At 38.6% G+C, this 26388-nt stretch overlaps 1 protein-coding gene across 1 annotated transcript in view; it reads left to right on the top strand.

The window, feature by feature from the left end:
* Window positions 1-7357: 7357 nt before the first annotated feature.
* The window catches only part of RHOBTB3 (Rho related BTB domain containing 3), a 55304-nt gene continuing 36273 nt past the window's right edge, over window positions 7358-26388 (top strand). The window contains exons 1-4 of the mRNA XM_046000449.1: window positions 7358-7693; window positions 7871-8096; window positions 13045-13231; window positions 23111-23265. Coding sequence (XP_045856405.1) covers window positions 7692-7693; window positions 7871-8096; window positions 13045-13231; window positions 23111-23265 — 570 coding nt within the window. The 5' untranslated portion in view covers window positions 7358-7691. The remainder of the gene's footprint in view (window positions 7694-7870; window positions 8097-13044; window positions 13232-23110; window positions 23266-26388) is intronic.

Raw genomic sequence — 26388 nt, 5'->3', positions numbered from 1 at the left:
ATTTTATGATTTTTGTGTAAATTTGCAAGCTTTATCTCTTCCTAGATAAGTTAACACAATACAAATACACTTTTTACCAGGCTGATTTCTAGGCCTGTAGGTCCACAGTTTATCAGTGTTGCCTTCTCCTATCTCCTCTTTGCTTCCTCTCTCCTAGCCTCCCTCACCCCAGCAGCCAGCCCTGATGCCCTGTTCTGCATCCTGGCAGCTCAGGACTCCGCTACCATATCTCTCTGAGCTCGTTCTCTAGAGAACAGCCCAAGCCACCAGATCCATAGTCTCCAAACTTCTTTTGACAGAGTAATCTAAAAGAAAGAATTTTGAGCATACCCTTAGTATCATCATAAATTACATGCATGTATTTCTGTTAATACATTAAGAATACAATATAACATACTGAAATGAAAAATTTCAGTAGATGAGATTAAGATGAAGTAAATCATATTTTAAATAAATGTAAATTGTATTAATAATAATATAAAATACATTTTCTCTAAAATGTTACTGTTAATAAAGCTTTTTAGAGAGAGCAATAATTAAATGTGCCTCAGTACTTTTTAATGATTTAACATTTTTGTGATACAGCAACACAGATGTCTACTTTTTTTTTTAAGATTTATTTATTTATTTGAGAGAGAGAGAGAGAACACAAACAAGCTAGAGGAGGGGCAGAGGGAGAGGGAGAGAGAGAAACCTGAAGCGACTTCGTGCTAAGCAGGGAACTCATTGTAGGGCTGATCCCAAGACCTCGAGATGATGACCTGAGCCAAAACCAAGAGTAGGACGCTTAACTGACTGAGCCACCCAACCACCCCCAGATGTTTACTTTTACATTCAGTTTATTTAAAGGTTCTCTGAAAAGAGCTTACCAAGATACATGGATTTAAATGGAAGAGCTGTTTCCTTAAATGGGTTACTAAATCACAATACTTATTTTTCAGTACCACTTGCTGTGTAAAGGTTTTGGTTAATATCTGATGAATACATTTCCGTTTGCCTGTTACTCATTTGTTTCTACACTCTAATGAGAGTGTTGTAAATGTTTATATTTTTAACAAATGACTTCAAACTGCACGGAAAATTTATTTAGAAAATGTTTGACTGGGTTTAAAAAATCTTGAGATATGAGTTTTTATAGGTTATGAGTTTTTATAGGTTGTGTTTTTCATCACAAAATTACATAATGAAGGAAATATTTTCAAACATTAACATAGCATAGTGGGTAAAGGTATAGACTTGAGCCAGTCTACTAAGATGGAATCCCAACTCCTCCACTCAATTTTCTCTCCTGGGAATTAGAATGGTAGTAGAACATACTCGACAAGGCCATTGTGAAAATTGAATACCAATTTTAGTCAAGTGCTGAATATAATATCTGACATATAGTAAATATACTTAAATATATAAAGGATTGGGGGAGAATTCTCATGCCCTGCTGTTAGAATAATGTAATAATTAAAATTACTTTTAAAGTCAGTTGGGTATTCTCTACTAAAGTTGGACATACATAGACCCTGTGCCCTAGCATACCCACAAATATATTTAATGAAAGTGGCATTATTTTTAATCAAGGCATTATTTTTAATCAGCAAAAACTACAGATAACCCACATGTGCATCTACAATGGAATGGATAAGTAAATGGCTTTGTATATATCCACTGGATGCTATTCAGCAATAAAAATGAATGGGAAGAACAAACCACAGCTACATTCACATGAATGAACCCGGCAAATGGTGATGGTTATAAGAACCAAGGCACGAAATTGTATATATACTGTGGTGCCACTTATAAAAAGCTCAAAAAGAAGCAAAACAAAAATGTTTGCCTAGGAATGCATAGATAGTAAAATTAAATAGAAAAATTAATAAATAATCATCACAAAAGTCAGGCTCATGATTATCTCTTAAAGAAGAGGACTGTAACTGAGGAGGGGCATCTGCGGTAGATGTGTGAACACGTATGCCTGTACTGTTGCTTGAATGCTGATAGTTCCCTATTTTCTGATTTGGGAGCTCTTCAGGAATGTTTATTTTATAATTATTAACTTATGATAAGTTTTATGCACTTTTCTGTGTATGTGTGTTATATTTCAGGATGAAAAAAATTTTTTAAAACTCACACAAGTCTTGTTTGCACAAAATTAACTGCTTTAACATCTTATAGTACTATGTATTCTGGCCGCAACTTCTTTGCTGGAATAACTGCCTGTAAGATGTACCATGAATGAATTTCACACAGTTGTGCTCACTGTAACCTTAGCTTGGAATCCTCCCTTTATTTTTTTTTAATAAAAAGTTTTTGTCAAAACAACTAATCAGTGTTTACATTTACACAGGTTTTGCATAAAATATAGTTTTTATTTTTAAAAATTCAATTATTACTTAAAATACCATTTAAAGAAGTAGCAGAGAAAGATTATCTTCTCTATTGTAGCTTTCCTTTAGTGGCTCACAAAAAAAAATGTCATTTTAAGTTGTATTTCATTATTGAAACCAGTCTAGTAAATAACCACACTGAAACAGAATCTAGCTATCATAACAGAATCTATCTACCATAATGTGAGACATATTAAAAACATCTGTGCCTCCAGTTTAACTTTATGGTAAACTTCCCACATTGTGTAACTTGTTCCAATACTTGTGTCTTGGGTCTTTAGCGGTGTTTTATGTGCATATTCTCAAGGTATTCACTGTCAAAGGAATGCAGTTGTTTTTTTCCATTTGTGTTCCATGTAAAATTTCAGAATTTTAATCTTGGCAAGAAGAAAATTGTTTTCCCAAACGTATGTTGCTTTTTGACTTTCATTGTTAAGAAAGCTCAGAAGAGGCTTTTTAGCATTTATAATATATGAATTTTCCTTAAAATATTGGCTTAAATAGTACATTACTAAGTATGCTGGAGATATTGTGGAGTTTTGTCTTCATGTTTGGATACCTAGTTTTTAATGGCTAGCTAATTGTAATCAATTCAGAATATCATCATTGATTAACTCTGATATGCACTTAGGGTAAAGTCAGTAAAAGTAGGTGTAAATTCATATTTAAAACAATGTTCTTTCTAATTTCAGTGATTATGGCCACCTTGTCAGATATGATTAGTCATTAGTTTTTACTTTGCAATGTAGCTTCCGAAGGGCATCAGGAATGTCAGCTCAGTCAATTGTGTTTGCCTATTCTTGCACTATGAACACTGTCTCCATTGGTCCATGCTGTAACAATTAGTTTACTTAAATACCATAAACAGGGTGTCTGAGTGGCTCAGTCTTTAAGCATCTGCCTTCAGCTCAGGTCATGATCCCAGAGTCCTGGGATCAAGCCCTGCATCAGGCTCCCTGCTCAGCAGGTAGCCTGCTTCTCCCTCTCGCATTCCCCCTGCTTGTATTCCCTCTCTCACTGTCTCTGTCAAAAAAAATAAAATCTTTAAAAATAAATAAATATCATAAATAAATTCATTTAGATACAGAAATTGCACCATGTGGCAATATGTTGAAAACAAACAAAGGAGATGGCTCTCCCCTCCCCTGTTATGTGCTGCTGTGCTTTCCCCCTCTCCCCAGAGCACCCCAGGTGCTTGTCCACTTATGGATCAGGTGGGGATGCTGGTGTCAGTCCTCACATTCAATATGAGTAAAGCTTAATTTTCCCCCCTCTTTTTTGGTAAAAAAATATATGTGTTTATACATAGAAGTTCAAATACTTACTCCAAATGTCAGGGGTCATCTTCTGAACCCCACTTTGGAGACCCTTGCTCTAGATAAGTGTTTTAGAAATTTGGGTTTTTCAAATGTTAGAAATACCCTCTTTTTACTGAAAATGAAACTAATGTATTTTTAAAAATTAGGTAACAATAGCAATGGTCTGATTGACTTTGAGATGGGAGAAGGTGGTGCTCAGACCTCTCTAGATATCCATCTTTCTCCCCAACCTCCTCAGGTGGAAAACTAGTTTCCATGAAACACAGTTGGGAAAATCTTATGCTTCCTCTGTAGTCATTAAGGAATCAAGATATTTTTCAAAGGCTGGTATATTAATATTCATGATCTGGGGATCAGTAATAACTTATTGAGTTACCTCATACATATCTGACACGCATATGTGGCTACATTTTATCTGGGGATGAGAACATCTATTAGAATGAATATAAAATAGTGGCATTTCAGCTGTGAAAATAGGAAAACATTGTTTGGACTAGAGGTGCTTGCTTTTGTGTTCTCCAGTGACCTTGAGATTTGAGAACATAATGATAATCGAATTTGTTACACCCTGGTAAAAGTAAATATTTTATTAAATGCTACTGAGGGAAACTACAAATATATAAACCAAATAAACATTGTAAATAAAAGGAAAATAAGTATAAAAAAGTAGTATTAAGATAATTTTGAAAAGAATCTTTAAGATATCAGGAAATGGATCATCTGTGATCTTGTATTAGCCAAGATAAGTAATACTAGCTACCGTAATAATTGACCACAAAATGTCCTGCTTAACTCAATAAGGATCCATCTTCTCACTCATGTCTCAATTCAGTGCATGCCATGAGGCAGCTCTGCTATATCCAGTCGTTCAGGAATCCAGGCTTCCTCCATGCTGCAGACCAAAAATTTCAAAAACATGGCTTCCACGTCAACCTGGCTTCATCCAGTTAGCAGAAAGAGGGATAAAAGAGAGCGGAGTAGGCATACTTTTCTTAACTGCTCAACAGAGATTATATTCTACTGCCAAAAATGAATTGTCTGGCCCTATTTACATGTAAAAACTATGGAAATGTAGTTTAGCTATGTAGTTTAGTTTACCTGGAAGAGAAGATGGGTTTGGTGAGCATCTAGCTGAGCTCTGTTGTATATACAGATGAATTTCTAATCTATAATTATCATCAGGTCTGACTTTGGAAATCTCTTGGGAAATCAGTCTCTTTTTTTTGCTTATTGTAATAAAGGCATCTGCACCTCAGCACGAATTTCAGCTCTTGATGTTTCCTGAACAAGACATGATCTTCCATGTCTCTACACCTTTACATGTGATTTGCATATGATGTCTGTCCATTCTTTCTAAAACTCTTTCCCTTTCCTCCTCCCTCCTTTTCTTCCACATCTAGCAATTCCTCCTCATCCTTTAAAACACAAGACAATGTTTACTTCCTCTATGAACCTCTCTCTGATGACACACAGGCACAGATCTCTTCCTAATATTCACTGAACTTTATCCTTGTACTTTGTACCTACTTCTGTTACTGCATGTGTGAGCCTGTATTATAATTATTTAAAGGAACCTGTATGTTTTCAAATAATTGGGTGATTAATATTTATAATATAGTGACCTTTAATTATAGACTTAGTTTCTCAAGGCTAACACTTGTGTCTTATGTATCTTAGTATCTCCCATGCCTGCCTAGCACAGGCCTGGCTCACATACTCAGTAACAGAGGAGAAAAATGAATGTTCTCTTCCTGCCAATCCCCACCCCCCCTTTTTCATTTTGTGGCAAAAACATATAAAATGTATCATCTTCACCATTTTTAAATGTACATTACAGTAGTGTTAACTATATGCATCTTGTTTGCAAAAGATCTCTAGAACTTCTTCATCTAGCAAAACTGAAACTCTGCTCGTTGAACAACTCTCCATTTCCTCCTACCCCCAGTCCCTGGTAAACACAATTCTTTCTGTTTCTAAGAGTTTGACTAGCTTAGACACCTGATGTAAGTGGAATAATGCAGTATTTGTCTTTTTGTGACTGACATATTTCACTTAGCATAATACCCTCAAGATTCATTCATGTTGTAACAGATGACAGGATTTCCTTCTTTTTCAAGTCCAAATGTTTCATTGTATGTACATACCACATTTTCTTTATCCATTCATTGTTAGTGTCTATCTTTTTGACCTGTGCTTGATCACTAGAGGGGGAAAATATATTTTCTATTGACCCAAGAGAAAAGGTGATCCTAAACTATTAAATATTTCAGGATGGTTTATGTTCTAGAAACTAAAGGAGAAATTATACTTAGTGCAAGGGAAACTAGATTTAAAAAAAAATCAGTGACTACAGAATGAATGCCTCTTGTCATAACCTATGAGCATGAGAAACTACATTATACTGCTTCCAACTCAGCAGCAAGGGCGCATAGTAAAAAGCTGTTCACATTCCAAAGGCCTCTTACCCTAGTCTTGTCACTGCCCTACTCAGCATCTCAGTACCTCTTCAGTACCTCAGCCCTCAAAATAGCTCTTTTGAGAAAAGAAATTTTAAAGTAGGGCAAAATAAATAAGGGAAGGGATAAGGGATAAATAAGGACTCTTAAAACACAGAGCACTTGTGAGGATTTTTATGTTTATGGAGAAGCTGAGTCCCACAGTAACCTCTGGCCCTTCTTCTTGGTGTTAGTGGATTCCAGTATTCATTTGCATTGAGGTAGTTTGAGGCCATTTAGAGACCTTCATAACCTTTATATTAGTGCGTTATCATGAAAGAATCTGAAGTATCCTTGCATTAGCATGATCGCTATTATTTCAGTTGGTCTAAGGAGCTATTATTAAATGTGTAGCCATTATGTGTACTGAAAAATCCCCAAGTAAACGAGCATTTAGCTTGTAAACACCTCACATGTAACTTCTTTTTAAAACTATCACAATAAGAACCCCAGCACTTAAAAAAAAAAAAAAAACAACTTGCAGTTTTTGGTAAAATATGCCAAATATTGCTTGAAATAGTAAATAATCCCTCAAAAGCGATATTAGCAAATTAATTGGTGTGTGAACAAAGATCCCTTTCTGCACCAGCATGAATGTTGCCTTTATTTTTTTCTCACAAGTACGATTTTAGAAAACAGCTGTAGCGCATGTTGACAAATGACAAAGCGGCAGACTTGGTAAAACACTTTCCGTCAAAGCCAAGAGGGGAAAAAAAAATTGGGCTGCCGGAGCGGCCAACGGGCTTGAATGCCTAGCTTCCCTAACCTCTTTTTTCCCCAGTCTTTAGGGAGCGGGGGCCTCACCGCCCCACCCCCCTTTCCCTGGCTCTGGTTACAGCCTTTCGAGTTGAACAAACTTGCTGCAGGCGGATTGGCGATCAGGAGCTCTCGGGCTTGGACGTTGTATTTATTAATTTATATTCCGCGGGGCCCTGTGCGAGCTGGCCCTTTGTATCCGGCCTCCGCTGCCCGGGCTTGGGGGCCCCGGCGGGAGCGCGTCCCCAGCGTCCGCCCGACCCTCAAGGCCAGCACGTGCTACGCCCGCCCGCCAGGCCCGCCGAGGGGGCGGAGGCCCCGGCTTTTTTCCTAAGCCACTGTCGGCCAGAAGGAGGAGCAGCAGCAGCAGGAGGCGACAGCTGCCCTGCCCAGAGAGCGCGGTGGAAAGGGGGCTGCAGCGCCCGGGCGCCTGGCCACTCTTAGCAGCGGCAGCGGCGGCGGCGGCCGGGGAGGAGGGGAGCGGCGGGCTGCTCGGGATGTTCCCGGGCACTTCCTGACTGGTTGGCAGCGCGCACACGGCCCGACTCGCACGTCCCCGGCCCCCTTGTCGCTCGCTCGCTCGCGCGGGCCCGCTCTGCGTCGGCCGCGCCGCGGTGGAGGCGCGCGAGGGGGACGCGGCCGGGGATGAGCTGATTGCGGGTAAATACGCCGCCGCCTGGCCCCGAGAGGCCGCGAGGAGCAGCTTTTCTCCGAGTCGCCGCCCTGCCCTTGGATTTGAGATCATGTACGTACGCGTCGCGGTCCTGCCATTGTCTCTACCCTAACGCGTGTCGTGCGCCCCAGCGCGAGGGGCTCTTGCTCATCCTCGCCGCGCGCTGCCCCCCGCCCTTCCTGTTCGGATTAAAGTGATCCTCGCGCTGACCACGCGCCTCTCCCCCCCTCGCCCCTCTCTGTCGTGTAGGTCCATTCACATCGTGGCACTGGGGAACGAGGGGGACGCGTTTCACCAGGACAATCGGCCGTCGGGGCTCATCCGCACTTACCTGGGGAGAAGCCCGCTGGTCTCGGGGGACGAAAGCAGCTTGTTGCTGAACGCGACCAGTACGGTCGCACGTCCGGTGTTCACCGAGTATCAGGCCAGCGCTTTCGGCAATGTCAAGCTGGTGGTCCACGACTGTCCCGTCTGGGTAAGTGGTGGCAACTGCTCGGTGCCGAGGCTGACGGAGATTTTCTTTCATTTTTTTTTTTTTTTTTCCCTTCCTCTCCCTTTTCCCCTTTCATGATGTGGACCGTCTGGGTCACCTGCGTAGAGTTTTTAAACATTTGGGGGGAAATCTTTATTTTCCTAGGCAGGGGGCAGCCCGGTCAGAGAACACTCTTAGAAGGCAAAAAGCCCCAGTGGCAACATGGAGCACTTACTCATAGGCTTCAGGACTGTAGGTTGCCCCTTGGTAGCTGGCAGTTGAATGTGACAACCCCAAGGGACGGGGTCACTAAGTTTCACCAGCAGAGAGCAATGTTTTTTCATTCCTACCCTGTGGGTGAGAGTGTAATATTAGTGTTCTAAAAATAAAGTCCTCTGAAAGCTCAACACAAGCAGAAATAAATTTCACTGGGACAGTTCAGGAATAGGACCCCTGGAAAGGAGAGGAAGAGAGAGGGACTGGGAATTAATTTAAACCACTCATTTATAACACTATCCACTTTTGAAAATTTTAATTCTTGTTTTTAATTTTAATAATGCAGATACTCTTAATATAGTAGCCATTTGTTTTCAGTGACTCATAAATCAGAAATAATAATACTGCTTGGAATTTTTAAAAAGCTTTAAAATTTGTAATAATTAAGAGAAATTGTAATGAAGTAGATAAAATTCTAGTCTGATTCTTGAGTGCTTGATAAAAGAAGAAAGAAATCTACTCTCAGACACAAACATATTTTCAGTACATTATAATGTAGTAATTATAATGTAATACACAAGAACAGTAGTTATTTTAATGTTTTCATTTAATTTTATTTGAAAATTTCTGATTCTATACTGGTATTGGAATTAAAATAGTATAACTAAAGCTGAAGATTATATTTTATAACAGATGAAAGCTTAGTGTCTGAAAAAGAATACAAATTATCATGTGAGATTTTATGTTTAAACATCAATTGTAAAAACCTGAATTGCGTACTATAGGGAACTAATACACCTTTCTAAAGGAATGTATGGAATGTGCCTAGAAAAATTACTTATGCAGATTATAGGATGAAAAGATCACTAGCTCAAAGAAATTTTCAGTTAAAGGATATTTATGTTAATGGGCTAAAATAAATAAAACAGGTTTTTTTTAATAACTAGGTTTAAATTCCCATTTATCACAGTGACGATGCCAATCACAAGAAGCATCGGTAAGGAACTTACTGGCTGGAGTCCATGCAAACAAGTGAAACACTTCTTTTACTTTGGTCATTTCATTGTGAAAGATGGTACAATTTAAAAACTTACCGGTTTTACACGCAGTTGAACAAACATGGAGTGAATAGAGTAAATAAATTTAAGGAAAATAAAATAAGCTGAATTAGGATGTTAGGATTACTTTTCCTGTTTTTTCTTCAAGCTGTTAACTCTTTACTGTTCATGTTGTTAATTTAGCAAAAAACAATACTTGTGATGCCAGGTACTGTAGTAAATGAAATTTTCCAAAGGATTAAAATAAGCCTCTGTAATCTAGATTTTGCCATATACCGATTATTGTGCTTTATTGTACTAATCACCTTTTGTTTGTTTAGACTCTGTCCTGTTTAAAGCATTGGGTTTTGGTACACTTTTTTTGGGTTATAATGATCTTCAAACATAAGGGAATACATTTGTAGACCTTCTCTTTATAAGGTGCTTTTCTTTTCTTGGTGGTAAGTAAAAGTCCTTCAGAGATACTCAAGTTGATTGTGTTTATCAGCTAATAGTTGATGTGTACCAGAACAGAATATTCAGTATAGCAAAGCAGATAGAGCACAGGTTTTGATAGCAAAAGGGCGTGATTTCAGATCCCCACATTGCTGCTTAGTGGTTTTTCCTGGTGAGTCACTATCTTCTCTTAGCCCTATTTTTCCCTATGTATAAAATAAGACTCCCTGCCTCCTAAAGACTCCCTGGCTCCTAGAGCTGTGCTGAAGAGTAAATGAGATGATACATGTAAAGTTCTTAAGATAGAAACTGACCTGCTCTAGTAGGTAGTCCAGGTGGTAGCTACTCTAGTAATACAATGTTTATTACAACATCAGTATAACCATGTATCCCTTATACTAAGCAAAAGTAAGGTGTTCCTTCACATCATTCAAGAGTTACACAAATACAATACATTGAGGTAGCAGTGCTGGTACTTAGTAGGTGCTGTATTTGCAGCGCCAGCAAGTGGAATAAAATTGTTTTGCTGTGAAATTTTAGATTATTTTTAAGAAGATGAGTTCCATTCTCCCAATGTGGCTCCAAGTGTTGCATTGCATAACCTCCCAGAGGAAATCCTGGAACTGATTTACAAGGGGTGGGAGAATTTGATTTCCTTCGTATTTCTAGAAACCAGGAGAGCATTTTCTCTTTGACATAGCTTGATTAGAAATGTAGTGTTCGTTCCTCCTTGGAATCAGAATGAGATAGTTTTGCTTCTCTTTTCTAGTTTCTTCTGTAGATCTGTAGCCTCACTCTGGATCCTTGCCGTATATACTTGGCACTTTTGACATAAATGTGTTTCAAATTTATTTTATGTAGTTCATTATTATTATGTCTCTCTCAAGCCCACCCTCCCTTTTTTTTGTGCAGTTAGTTATTTTATTTCTAGATCTTTTCCTGTTTACTAAAAATATTCCACAAAAAGCAGTGAGGTAATGCATGTACAGTTTCTTGTGCAGTGTTTGAAACTCTGATTTGTGTTAAAAACAAAATTATTTTTAGTTTTAATATCCTCAATACAACAGTGATAATGTTGCCAACACCCATTTTCTCATGACATTTTCCTCTAAATGTCTCCTTTCCTCCCAGTACACCTCTCTAGTTACTCTGGAATTTTAAACTGTTTGGAATGCAAAGAGTAGTTACTTTTGATTTGTTCTCTCAGAGTTAAATGGCTGTTTAATGTTGGTCCCACCTATGTTTAGTTTTTGTTATTTATTCCATTCATCTGACTTTGTTCTTTTTATTTGTTATACTTGTGTACCCTTGTTATGCTTGTATGCTTTAAGCTTGGATATTATAACAGATACAATTGGAACTGAATGGATTTGTGGTTTGGAATTTGGAAATTAGGGTAGAGCTCTGCTGGGAAGCTTTCACATTTTCTTGATCTGTGTCCCACTTCACTTCTCCCCCCTGTTTAGTTCAAGTTCAAGACTGCCTTTAGAGTTTATATTCCTGTATTTTGCCTATTTTTCTTTTTTGGTCCTTTTAATTTTCCTTTTTAAATGCTCCTGTTTTCGGTAGGGTAGTTATATCTAAAAATCTTGCTGTTCTTGTTACTCTGAGTGTACTAGTAGGGAGTGGGTGGATTGGGGTGAATATAGGGAATTGGGAGAGGCTTTGCTGGACACTGTGGAGGTACTGGTGAGAAGCAGCTCTCTGCAAAAGGGGATTGCTGTGTAACACTTCTCTAGAACTTTCCATCATACAGTAGAAGCTCTGCCACATGGCTCTTGATTGACTCATTCCAGCATTATTATCCTGTTTTGGACTCATATTTCAAAGTGTAAACTTTCATAGCCCAGCAGTTTTTAGACCTTGTAGCCACATCTAACTGTTTTCTTAATCTAGCTTTAATATATCCTGGAAATACATACCAAAGGCTGCATGAAATGACAAATAATGATTAGTAGTTAACTAGAATATGATAAAAAACCTACTAATGTATATTTAGCAATGGTATTAAGATATATATATATATTTTTAAAGATTTTATTTATTTATTTGACAGAGAGAGATCACAAGTAGATAGAGAGGCAGGCAGAGAGAGAGAGAGAGAGAGGGAAGCAGGCTCCTTGCTGAGCAGAGAGCCCGATGCGGGACTCGATCTCAGGACCCTGAGATCATGACCTGAGCCGAAGGCAGCGGCTTAACCCACTGAGCCACCCAGGCGCCCCAAGATATATATTTTTCTTTTGCTACTATTCACATAGAAACTTTGAAAAAATACTTTTAAAATACCAACGCTTTTAAAGAGTAGGCTTCATAATAAATTACTTTTGGCCCTGATTCTAAATATAAATGTTATTAATTGTAGTCCAGAAGTAAAAGTTTTAAAATTGAAAGGCTTATCCTGAATTTTTAATTTATATAAGATAATACATGAATTGAAAAATTGGTTCATTACAATGTTTACACTATAATATACAGTGTCTTTTTATGAAACATACATCACTTCACATACATATACACTGTTTGTATACACTACTATCCAAAGGGTGGATAAAGTTGAAGAGTATACATAAATTTTGAAAATATGTATACAATATATGGAACTCCACAGAATTCACAGTGTATCGCAGTTAAAAACACTGAACAATCGTGCAGTGTCTAATTGGGTCACAGAAAATCCTTTGAAGCTTCCTTACTCATACTGATGCTCTGGCATCTAAGGCTGCGGTGGTAACATTTTCAAAATTAGGAGCGCCTGGGTGGCTCAGTTGGTTTTGCCTCTGCTTTCAGCAGGTCATGATCTCAGGGTCCTGGTATGAAGCCCCACATCAGAATTCCTCCTCAGGGGAAAGCCTGCTTCTCCCTCTCCCTCTGCTCATCCTCCTTGCTCTTGCTCTATCTCAAAGAAATAAATAAAAATGTTAAAAAATTTTTTTCAAGATTATTAGGTGATAAAAGTATGACATAATTTGAAAACAAAGTGCTTATTTGTATTCTCAGTAATTCTCTAGATCTCCTTTATAGTACAATAACTACACTGTGGTCTAGGCTAAATGAGTACACAAAAATAGAAGAGTTGATAGGCTTCAGACATTTTTATTTTAGGTGATAACTTATTTAAAAATCAATTCTTCTTATGAATTCCAAAAATTAAACCATAGCAAAAAATGATGCGTGTCCCATTTTATTTCATGACTGATTTGAAGACAAGTAGACTAACGAGTGCTCTTTGCATTTTGGTTTAGGACATTTTTGACAGTGATTGGTATACCTCTAGAAACCTAATCGGGAGTGCCGACATCATTGTGATCAAATACAACGTAAATGACAAGTTCTCATTCCACGAAGTAAAGGATAATTATATCCCTGTGATAAAAAGGGCATTAAATTCAGTTCCAGTCATCATTGCCGCTGTTGGTACCAGACAAAATGGTAAGTATCTAATTCTTTTTTTCTTATGATAAGAGTGCAGGTACCATGTTAATTTTAAATAGTGTTAAGTTTATTAATGATTGATATGGGTTTTTTTGGGAAAAAGATGACTGTGTTCAAACGCCAGCTGTTATCTCTTCATCACTGGGTATGATAGTGAGACATCAAAGGAAAGTGTCACAGACAACTGCTGGGACTCTGATGGGTACAAATTTGTCTTCTAAATTGCTCTTTCCCAGAAGTGAAGGAAGTCAGTGGTTGTGTTCTTTTGATCTAGGAGAGGTATTAGGCTGGTGCTGAGCTCTGGAAGACTCTTTTTGACATTCTAAGGGCCTGTCCAGTGGGGAGGATAGATTGTCTGCAAAAGGATTGGGCTTGGGAGCAGGATTTTTAGGTAGTTAGGAACGAGTGAGGTGGAGACACTGACACTCCTGCCTGAGAGAGGGGCTCATTTCCTCCACGGCCGATGGGTTCAGTTGGTTCCGTCTGTTCCAGCTGTTGCTGCGATGCGTATCATTGTCAGATATCCTCGGGCCTACATAGAAGTCACTTTGATTTGGTGGTATTTTGATAGTTCTCTTTAGTGGTGTTTCCTCCGTGAAGCTGGCTTGGAAATGTTATTCTTTTTTTTTTTTTTTTTTTCCTTTTCATTAAGGTACAGCAAAGGAAAGGACATAGAGTTCACGAGGTACCATGAGTGCAGCTTAATGCATTTTTAAATATATATACATCCCTGCAGCCATCTTACAGGTCAGGATAGAGAACATTTGCCTCACTTTGGAAGGCTTTCTCATCCCTCTTCCCAGTCACTAGCCCCCCTTCCATGGAGATGACCACTGTTCTGACTTCTCACCATATAAATTAGTTTTATCTATTCTAGAAATTTACATATGTGGAATTATACTGTATGTAGTACCTTGTGTCTGATTTCAATTAGCATAATACTGACATTCATCCCTGTTGTGCTTGTCTACAATTTGTTATTTTGCTGTGTATTTTTCAGTTGTGTCAATGTGCTGTACTACATTTATTCATTCTCCTTTTCATGGTTGTTTCACAGGAATAGGATTTTGGGTCATAGTCATAGGGTAGGTATATGTTTAGCATTAGAAGACACAAATAAAGTAGGCTTGACCCTTCCTTGACCCTACATCCCCTCTACTTCCCTGTGTTTCTTTTTATTACTGGCCTCGATTCTTGAAAGAGTCATCCACACTTCCTCAGTCCACTTCCTGACTTCCCATTTATTCTTCAGTCCACTCTAGTTTGACTTTGACTTTCACAGTTACATTGTATTTGTTCTCACTCAAGGTTACCAGTTAAATGCTTCTTGCCAAATTTGATTTCCCTTTCCATTTAATTAACACTTTAACTTATATTTTAATAACAATTCACCCTTTAAGGTTATTCAAACACATCTCTTCCTCCATTTAAAAAAGCTACTCTTTCTTTCATGGTTGTTCCAGTTCTCGGTCTTGTTACTGGTCAACACCCCCTACCCCATACACATATTGAAGCACTACATCCTTGGTTGTTGTCAGGGTTCCATCCTTTGGCTTCACCTCTTCTTGCTGTTTACTCTGACCTTGAATCTGTTAATCTCCTGTTCTCTCTTTCCCTGTGTAGACACTGATGAGTACCCAGTCTCTTTCTCTAGCTTTAGTTTCTCTTCCAACCTGTGTCACCACAAAATCTTCCCCTTTATGCTGAATTCCATGTCTTGGTGAATGATGTCAAACCTATCCATTCACTCCTACTAGAATCATCCAACCCAGCTATCCTCCCATTCCCCATATCTAGGGGACTAGAAGCTCTTTTGGTCACATTTCAAATAAACCTCAAATTCATTGCTTTCCCTTTATCTTCATTGGATTTCAGATCCTAGTCATTTAATTATCTGTCATAGTAACCTTCTTTTTGGCTTAAAGGGGCAGTTCCTGATCTTGTAGGATCTGAAACTTACAGAGTTCTAGAGGTCCTTTGTAAGGGAAAAAAACCAACATTACAGATACACACACACACACACACACACACACACACTCACACACACAAATAAGCATGACAAGTTGCAAATCTAAAAAGCTATCAAATAAAACCACAATGAAATGCTACGATACACCAATCAGAATGGCTAAAATTAACAAGACAGGAAACAACAAATGTTGGTAAGGATGCAGAGAAGGGGAAACCCTCTTACAGTGTTGGAGGGAATGCAAGCTGGTGCAGCTACTCTGGAAAAGGGTATGGAGGTTCCTCAAGAAGTTAAAAATAGAGCTACCCTGTGACCCAGCAATTGCACTGCTAGGTATTTACCCTAAAGATATAAATGTAGTGATTCAGAGGGGCACCTGCACCCCAATGTTCATAGCAGCAATGTCCATAATAGACAAACTGTGGAAAGAGCCAAGAAGTCTATCAACAGATGAATGGATAAAGAAGACATGGTATGTATATACAATGGAATATTACTCAGCCATCAGAAAGATGAATATTTACCATTTACATTGATATAGGTGGAACTGGAGGCTGTTATGCTGAACGAAATAAGTCAATCAGAGAAAGACAATTACGTGATTTCACTCATATGTAGAATATGAGAAACCACACAGAGGGTTGTAGGGGAAGGGAGGGAAAACTAAATGGGAAGTCATCAGAGAGGGAGAAAAACCATGAGAGACTTAACCATAGGAAACAAAAAGGGTTGCTGGAGGGGAGGAGGGTAAGGGGTTGGGGTAATTGGGTGATGGGCATTAAGGAGGGCATGTGTTGTGATGAGCACTGGGTGTTATACGCAACTGATGAATTATTGAATACCAAATCTGAAACTACTGATGTACTATGTGTTGGCTAATTGAATTTAAATAGAAAAAGAAAATAAATAAAAAGTTGTCAAATACCAGGCACCTACGTGGCTTTAACCCTGGGTGGGTTAAAGCCTCTGCCTTTGGCTCAGGTCATGATCCCAGGGCCATGGGATGGAGCCCCACATGGGGCTCTCTGCTCAGCAGGGAGCCTGCTTCCTCCTCTCTCTCTGCCTATCTGCCTGTCTCTCTGCCTACTTGTGATGTCTGTCTGTCAAATAGATAAATAAAATCTTTTTAAAAAAGCTGTCAAATACCATAAACATTTAAAAAATATTTCTAATATTCAATAGCTTGACATTTCTTTAATTTTTCTTATATTTGTTGGCTGCATAGTCTTTGATTACTTCTTCATATGAACACTTTTGCTATTTTCTATATAGAGAGGAAAATTATAGTGTTTCTTCCTGTGTATTTCTTCACACTTTGTATGTTTCTGGTGATGGGCACTGTCGTTTGTGTTGTGTTCCTCTTTCAGCCTGGCATCTTTGTTTCACAACACCAAACAAGTCTACAATGTGGGTGGCAGAAGCATTCCTCAAGGCTATTCGTGTACCAGGACAGTTCTCAAACATTTAACTGTACAAGGAAGTGACTGCAAACCACAAATAATATCTCACTAAACCGAAACTTAAATTCCCATTAGTAGGATCCCAAAAATGCCTGTCATTACTCCCAGACTGCCTGACATAAAAGTGAGTTGGAGGGTGCCTGGGTGGCTCAGTGGGTTAAGCCTCTGCCTTCAGCTCAGGTCATGATCTCAGGGTTCTGGGATCGAGCCCCACATCGAGCTCTCTGCTCAGCAGGGAGCCTGCTTCCCTTCCCCTTTCTCTCTCTGCCTGCCTCTCTGCTCACTTGTGATCTCTGTCTATCAAATAAATAAATGAAATCTTAAAAAAAAAAAGTGAGTTGGAGTGGAAAGAGGCAGTGGTCTTAACCAAGTATAGTTAGAGGATCTTATTTTGCAAATCTTACAAAAGCATAGGACTGTGTTTCTCCCAAGGCTTTGGAAAAGACTCACACACAAGGGCCCTGACACTTAGGCTTCATCAGCTTTGTGGTGAATTGACCTATGGTCTCCTGTTCCATCTTTGCTTCTTTCTGAAATGAATCCACTTAGAATAATCATCCTAGAATAGAGGTCAGATCATGATAGTCAGTGCTTTCCATTCTTTAGAAACTTTCTTTTTCCCTTCTATTTGCAAAATTTCAAACCCAAGAAAATTGACCAGAACAGAAAGGTGGACCTCAGAGATTACACACACACATACACACACACACACACACACACACTCTCTCTCTCTCTCTCTTTTTTCATTTGGGAGTGAATTATAAAATTATGGTATTTCTTCTGTGCTAATTACTCAAGCATGTATTGTCTAAGACAGAGCCATTTTCCTATCAACCATAATCCAACCATCATTCAAGGGATGTGACATACTATTATCTATGATCCTGTTATTTTAAACATAACCCACAGTCACATTTTCCCAATTGTTCCAAAGCTATTCTTTTTAAATCCAGGATGAAATTAAGGACTACATTTCGCATTTAAATGTAATGTGTCCCTAGTCCCTAATATCTCTCTGGTCTCTTTTAATCCAGAACAGTTCCTAGCCTTTTTTTTTTTTTTTTTTTTTTTTTTTTTGGTCTTTCATGACACTGACATTTTTAAAGAATCTAAGCCCATTATTCTGCATAATCCCTTTAGTTGTAGTGGTTGCAAAAAGTGATTTTCTGTCATCCCACCTACACTTATAGTTCGTATTCTTCTGTATATATATATAGCTTATCCTTCTCTTTGCTTCCATGTTTCCTTTAGAATCATTATGATTAGTGGATTTGTTTTTTAAATTCAATATTTTATAATCTGTTCTTATCCTTATCCTTTCTCTTGCTCATATTACTCCAAATTTGCATGGAGGGAGTCTTTTCAATCTAGTTCCAATTAGTTTTTGAGTGTTTCCTTATTTTATGGCATAAGATGTCCCAGGCTCACCTGGAATCAATCAGTCATTTCTTCAGGGAGTCCTCGTTCTATTTAGTGAGCAATGACATTAAGAAACTAAGATCTGGGCTTTAGGGGTGCTCATAACTTTGTCATTGCTTCAAGACCCATTCATTGGAGATAGATCCATAGATATATAGATATGTTAAATATATGTCTTTTAATCATGAGCTCCCATTGATACTTTTTCCAATCCAGTATTATATCTCCCTTCAGTAATTTTCTCTTGTAATGCTTTACCTAAAAGTCATGATCATTCATGATCTATCTCCTGACTACTTTTGCAACCTTGTTGGCACAGTCTTTTGTGTCTTAGGTACCTGACACACTGAACTCCTTGAACTTAATGTCTGTCTTTAGATCTGGGGACGTCTCAGCTTCATGATTTCTTCAGATATCACCTTCCCTCCATTTTTTCTATTCTGTCCTTTTTGGACCCTTATTAGACTGATGTTGAAACTTCCGGATCTCTCCTCTGTTTCTCCTATCTTTCTTTTATATTTCCTAAGCTTTCTTTCTCTGTGTTGTGTTAGGAGAGAATTCTGTGGTCTTCTTTTCCCAACTCACAGATCACTTCCACAGGGTCTGTCCTACTCCTTTGCTTTATTACACTTTGAAAAATTCCCACAGCTTTTCATATCCAAGATCTCTTGCTGGTTGTTCATAATTTCTTCTTCCTGTTTTAAGCATGTAAATACTTTAAGAAGAAATCCTCTCTCAAGTAATTATATTTATTTTAAGTTTCAATTTTGGTAGGTCTATTAAGTCTTGCTTTAAGGAGGACAATATAAGTCTTGTCATTTGATGAGATTTTATTTCATAATATGGAGGCTTCTTAAATGTTGGGTAATTCTTAAATTGCCTAGTTTGCAGTTTAGATTCTCTGTTGATTAGCGCCTTTCTCCTTCTCTGCCCAGCTGCTCTCTGAAGTTGGGGTGGGAGTGAGAGCTCATATGAGATCTGTAAGCCTCACTGCCTCCATTGGGGTCTGCAACTGATCTCCACTCAGTTGTCCATGGACCTCCTTATTGCTCCCCCATGACTGAGCAATGAGTATTCTTGATGTTGCCCAGTGTGTGACTTCCCACCTGTCCTCTGAGCTTCAGCTTCCCTCTTTGGTCCTGTGCTATCTGCCTTCAGCGTTTAGGCACTCCTCCTTTCTGGGTGATGAGTTTCTCTCCTCTTAATTTTTGAGTCTTGCTCTATGTGCACATCTCCCTTCCTCCTTCCTCCTCCCCTCCCTTTCTTCCTTCCTTCCATTTCTCTCTCCTCCCTTCTCCCTCCCTTCTCCCTCCCCTCTTTGTTCAGTCATTTCTTTGATTTGTCAAGGAGTAGAGTTGCAATGTGGGCTTAGCTTGCCATTTTGAAGCTGGAAGCTAATGTGTTGTTGTTTTTTCTTACATCCAGACCTCTGCATGTGCTATGCCCTCTGATGGGAGTGCCCCACCCTGCACAACTCCTGTCATATCAGCGTGGCAAATTCATACCTATCCAGTAAATCACTACCTTTTCTGTGAAGTCTTCCATAATCCCCAGGCAGAGTTAATTTCTTCCCTTCTGTTCCCATGGTGATTTTGCATACCTTATTTTAGTATTTATTATATTTATTATATTATAATTTTCAGTCATGTCTATGTTGGCTTAGTTGACTATGAGCTTTTATCTATGTATATTTCTTGTTTGATATGTGGTAGGTACTCAAGAAACATTTGTTCAGTTAGTGGATGAATGGTTTTAAACAAGATGAAATTCATTTCACATATAGATGTGATTGCAAAGTAATTACCAAGCTAAATCTGTTATTCAACCCGAGGATTTTTATTGCTTCCCTCCCCCAGTCCCTTGTAATACATGAAGCTGTGCTGTGTGTTCTCCTGATAATTCCTCTCTTGAGCTCTTTTTAGAATTAGTTCAGCAAACACAATCAGTCTCATCATTTTCCTTTGTTACATATGTTTTGACAAGCTTGACTTGTATGTCTTCTTCATCACATTCGGCTTTGAACAAATTTTTGGCTTTTACTAAATATTGAACCCGTCTTTAAAAGAGAATTTTTTTCTCTGAACACACCTAGGGGTTTTCATAGCCTTAAGCTCCCAAAAATGGGCATCCTTTCTTCTTTTCTTTTTGAAATTCTGATAAAGTTGAGTACATCGCTAGGCTAGAATTCTTAAAAGGATTTCTAAAACTTTCAAGCACTTGGCAACATTGTAAGAATCACCCTACAGATTCTGAAAACCACTGCTTTGAAAGAGATACCATTCATTTGAATTCCAGAGTTACAACGTGTTTTCTTTAGAAAAAAAAAAATAGACATTTGTGATAACACCTTAAAAGGTATCGTATAAGAGAAAGAAAAAAGACTACAGTGTTAACTAGACGTGTAACACCGATGTCCAGAGTCGCTGTGACCCTGAGGTGGGCTCACAGAAGTGATATCCTGAAGAAGGTACCGCAATTTAAAATATTTTTAGTCCTTTTATGGTTGCTGGTGAAATGCATAATACAGATTTATTTTTTTCTAAGTGTTTTGTTGCTTTTCCTGCTATACCCACCACATAATGACAAGACATTTTTTTTTTCCTTTTGGGTACATGTGAACAAAAAGCAATGTCTTCTGTGTCACAGAGATGTGAAGACTAGATGTGAAGAGGGATTTTCTAGGTGTGTATGTCCATAAAGGGCCATGGTTACATACAGTGGAAAACCATGCTTAGCAAGGTTGAACCTGAAATTAGTTGGATTTTCCTTCAAATCAAGATTATTTCTTAAAAATTGTTTTATATTATGTTCATTTAATTTTTCACTTGAGACACTTTGCTTTATTTTTGTTTAGAAATACAGTTTAATAAGATGGACTGCCTTCTCACCCCATTCCATCAACATAAGGAGAGCTTTGTAAGCATAAGAAGGCCTCTGTCTTCAGAAAATCAAAGGCACTGTTTATGAATTTTTGTAAAGAATGCGAAATACCAATGTGTTATTTTTCAAGATAGGCTAAATTCTGTACAAAAACTTTATGTGCTCCAAACCAAGATGATCTTGGAAAAAGTAAAAGCGAAAACTCAAAATTCATGGCTTAATTTTGAGAACCTGTGCTTAACTTTTAAATCACTGTGTCTTTACTTAAACTGAATTGTTATCTTATCTTTTGATATCACTTTACTTATCAAATAGAGCAAGTAACAGTTTTATCATTGTTTTTCCATCTCTGACACACAAAGAGACTTGGACAAGTCACTTATCTTCCCTGAGCCCCAGTTTCCTCTTCTGCAGAAGGAGGTTGTAAATTCTTGGTTTCTGAGCTCTAAAATGCTTTCAATGAGGCTAAAATTATCTACATAGTTACATACGTAGCATACGCATGCACTGAATATCCTATGTGTACATGTATATGGCCCACCTGTATGCAGTTCATTGGTAAGGAATTTGTTGTGTAGGCTGTGGAAGTGGCCCAAATGTCTTTTTTAAATTTTTTTTTTCGATTTTATTTGTTTATTTTAGAGAGAGGAGAGAGAAAAGCAGAGGGCGAAGGAAGGGGGAAGAATCTTAAACAGAACACACGCTGAGTGCAGAGCCCCCCATAGGGCTTGATCTCACGATGTTGAGATCATGACCTGAGCCAAAATCAAGTCAGATGCTTAACCGACAGAGCCACGAAGGTGCCCCACAAATGCCCATTGAGGGCCACTGTACTTACTCTCTCAGTTACCAGACTGTTGGGTGCTCATGATGCACAGCGGAGTCCCTTGCCAGGTATTACCTTTAGCTCATAGAAGCTGCTTGCTCAAGGTTCTGCTCCCTCCATAGCAGCCCTCATCTAACCACTGATTATCTTGATTGATGAAGGGGCACAAAGACACAGCTGCCTTTCCCCAAATGGGGAACCATTCTAAAAGGCCATCTAAGCTCCAGACCTCCCAGTAATATCTGCTAAGATCTTTGTTATAGCTATATTGCTGTTTGAATTTTTCCTCTGCACAGTCCCACTTCCCTCACCCCTGAAAACACTTGTTCCCACGATCATTCCCTCAGTAAACCTCCTGCACTCCAGTCTCCACTTCAGTGTCTGCTTCCCAGGGAAACTATAACAACATGCATTTCTAAAAATGGATTTATCCCTGTTTAATTTGGCTGCCATTTAAACAATGATATATCTGATGTGTCATGAAACAAAACAAAGCTTTCTGCTGAATCTAGAGTTGAACATAAATTTTTAACTTTATTGAGGAGTGTCCTAATAGGTATGTTGGTCTCTCACCTGCCCAGCCATGCATCTGTACGCAGTACAACCATGACGCTTAAGACAGTTCTCATTTTGAATAAATACTTTTTATTCCTTTAGTTTATGATTTTTTAGTCTTGAAGAGAAAGATAAGTGATTCAATTTGGTTTCTGCAGTTGAATACTTTAGAGTCTAATAATTGAAATGTCTGGGTTAATAAGAATGTACTTCATATGAAATCTACAAAATTTTGCAGCCTTGAGGATTCAGATCTAGTCAACTTGGTGAATGTATTTCAAGTTTACAAAAAAAAAAAAAAAGAGGAAGGAAGAAAGGGTAGAAGGAAGGAAAGGAAAGAAAAAAGAGAAAAGAATAAAAAGCTAACCCACTGTTTTCCATGCTTTCTATGGGCAATTAGGTTGTTAATTTGTATTGATACTCAGGATGTCAGGGGTGTATAAAGGGAAACATGTCCTCCATTACTAGCTGGTTGGTTTAATTACTATAAAAACCTTGGTAATATATAGTAACTTATTTTTAAGTTCTTATGTTTTCTAAAATACTGTTTATTCTTCTTGCACTCAAACCTTGTTTACTTGAAGGACCTTTCTATTAACACTGATGCTTTTTATTCAGAGTCTGGTGGACAGTGGATGTACTACATGCCCCTGAACTTTGGTTCTTGTATGAATTGTTAATTTGTTGTTGAATGTTCAGGTTGCCTGTGTATATTTCTTTTCCTATTAAATTTCAAAGCTCTTTGTTTCTCCTATTTCTTTCCTCAGAAGAATTACCTTGTACATGCCCGCTATGTACCTCAGACAGAGGGAGCTGTGTCAGTACCACTGAAGGAATCCAACTTGCTAAAGAACTGGGCGCTACCTATCTTGAACTACACAGCCTTGATGACTTCTATATAGGAAAATATTTTGGAGGAGTGGTGAGTGGTAACCCTGTTACATAAATTAAAGTCATTCGTCAGGCTGGCTGTGTAGCTATTTTCTAGACCCTCAATTAGAACTTTAGTTTTAAAAGCATGATTGGTCTTAACTTTGAGAAACAAACAGAGTAGAAGTAAGGTTTTGTCAGAATAAAATTATAATTTTATTTTTCTCTCCAAATGAAGTGTTTTCTATTGCCTAACAAGATAGTTTAGAATTTTCCATTTGGTGATACTGTTGTTTTTTGTTGAACATATCAAAACTATACTTACTTACACAAATCTGTGATGCCAGTTTTATTCCTAATCTTTGTATAGTTCAATGAGGCTTGCAACCTGAACCATTGGGCCATGCAAGTTCTCCTTCATTTCTATCTATTATTTGAAAAGAATGATTTTTCTTCCTCTATGTGTGTTTTGGCAAGATTTTGTATACTCCTAAATGATTCCACTCAGAAGTATCCATAGCAACTACTCCTACAAATAGCTTGTTGGGCCACCTAGGTGGCCTAGTTGATTAAGTGCTGGACTCTTGATTTCTGCTCAGGTTATGATCTCAGGGTCGTGAGATCGAGCCCTCAACTTCCACTCACCAGGGAGACTGCTTCTCTCCTCTCTCTCTCCGTGTGCCTCTTTCCCTGCTTGCGTTCATATGCTGTCTCTCAAATAAATAAATAAATCTTAAAAAAATACATTTGGAATTTGCTTGGTCTGTAGCTATGGCATTTATTGGGTCCTATAGGCATTTTGAGGCCTGTCTTAGCACACAGCATCTACCCTACACTATTAAGACTGCATGGTCCTTGGGAAATACTGTGGAGTTTTATCATGTAAGTATTTACTCACTTTGGAGCTATCTTTTCAATGCTCTAAGAAGTGACTCCACTCAAGGACAAATTTGGTAAACATGGATAAGAGGTTTAAATCAAAGTAAACCCTGCATTAAGCAGGAGCACTTTGAACTTCTCCATTAGTTCCCTGGCTCTTTGTCAAGTATGCTTTCCATTATACTAGAATATTCATTATGTAGATTCTTGTCAAAATGTTGAGGTCTCCACAGATGACTGTAGAAATTTCTTTTGTTCTGAACAGTTACCAAACTCCAAATAAGAACCAAAAATAAAATAAAACCCAAATATAAATGGTTCTGATTTCTGTCATGTATATGTGGCTATTATGTAGCCCAGTAACAAAAAGAAACATTAATAATATAGCATTAAGGAAGATATACTCACAATATTGGTATCATAATAACTGTGAGAAACTTTTGTCTTATTTTTTTATTGTGATAAATAAAAAAATAGAAAGGGTAGAAAGGTGGAGAGGACTGAAATGTATCCTGTCAAAGACATTTTATTGTAGTGGATTTTTAAAAAATCTTAATTTAGTCTAAGAATCTTGCATTTCCCTGAAATATTTAGGAAACTGAGGAAAAATGATAGTTTGGCTTCATTTGTTGGAGAGGAGGGGGCTGGTTCTCTTGGGGTATAGTGGTCTCCTTATTCCCTGCTCCACTTCCTGAACCTGAAATCTCAGGGTCACTCTTCCCACCTGCCAACTCCCACTTTTCTCTGCTTGCTTCTGCTTCCTCCTCCTTGTTTCTCTGTGTTCCTAACACTTGGTGTTGCAGTTAGAGTTGGACACTTGATAAGGATTGAAGATGTGGTCAAGGATTGGAAGAAAGACACGGCAGTTTCTTTTTTCCCTAAGACTTGGTAAGAATATGGAAATAAGATCAGAATGATCCCTTATGGGATTGTTGAATAGTTAAGTATAGCTTTGATCTTGAGCGTAAGAAATAGTGGCATTTGCAGGAATATAGATGGAAATGATAATGTCAGAGTGAAAGGAGCATTTAAAATCTTGTGTTTAAGGGTCAGGGATGAAGACCTGGGCAAGAGGGGTGTGGGCCCTTTAGCTTTAGAGAGCCCCATCTGGCCCTCCTCCAGTTGCACCCCCATGACACAAGTTGATGGAACCAAGAGGGTATGCCGCCCTGGAGCTAGTAGCCCTTCTAGACCTGCGCCATCCATGATGGCGGTCACTAGCCACAGGCATCTATTTGTGTTTAAATTAACTGATGAAAGTTCAGTTCCTCAGATGTACTACCCACATCTCAGGTGCTTAATAGCTACATGTGGCTTGTGCCTACTCTCTTCAATAGCATGAATATACAGAGCATTTTCATCAACACAGAAGGTTCTATTGTACAGTGCTATAACTGGGTTCCAAAACCCAGGACTCCAGAATTCTCTGACCAGTGACACTCAGGCTGTATCTCAGGCCTGTGCAGGCCTTTTTCCTGGGTCATTCCTCCTGAAGGTGAATTGCATTAGTAGTGTGTGTGTCCCTAGGTCTGAAGAATGGCCAAAGGATGACTGCATATGAGGACTGGGGAAGAGGAGAGTAGAGTCTTCTTGTACACATAAAGCTCCTCAAGGCATGGGCTGGAGCAGGGGATGAGAATAGAAGGGGCAGTCTTGGGGTCCAGGAGTCAGGCGCCAGTTCTCCCTGTGCTACACGAAGCTCTGAGAAGGCTGAGAATTTAAAGCTAAGCCTGGCTTGTACATAATAGTTTGTTTTCTTGATTTACAAAGTTTGAGTATTTGTGTATGTTGTACATAGACCTCTATCTATTCTTTTGCCCCAAGCCTTACAGGGTAAGGCATAGGCCTGGTACTGTGCAAGTGCGTGTGGTTAGGACTTTTAAAAGATTTTATTACTTTATTATTTTTATTTAAAAAAAATTTTTTTTTAATTTACTTGAGAGAGGGATAGCAAAAGAAAGCATGGGAGAGCAGGGAGAAAGAGAACCAGGCCCCCCGCTGAGCAGGGAGCCTGCCTTGAGGTTGGATCCCAGAACCTGAGATCATGACCTGAGCTTAAAGTAGATGCTTAACCCACTGAGCCATGCAGGCGCCCCTGAGGTTTTATTTTTTAAATCTTTTTTTTTTTTAAGATTTTTATTTATTTATTTGACAGAAATCACAAGAGAGGCAGGCAGAGAGAGAGGAAGGGAAGCAGGCTCTCCGCTGAGCAGAGAGCCCGATGTGGGACTCGAATCCAGGATCCTGAGATCATGACCTGAGCTGAAGGCAGCGGCTCAACCCACTGAGCCACCCA

This window comes from Meles meles, chromosome 3, assembly GCF_922984935.1.
Source record: "Meles meles chromosome 3, mMelMel3.1 paternal haplotype, whole genome shotgun sequence".
Taxonomy (NCBI): Eukaryota; Metazoa; Chordata; class Mammalia; order Carnivora; family Mustelidae; genus Meles; species Meles meles.
This window is presented reverse-complemented; position numbering and strand designations above follow the sequence as displayed.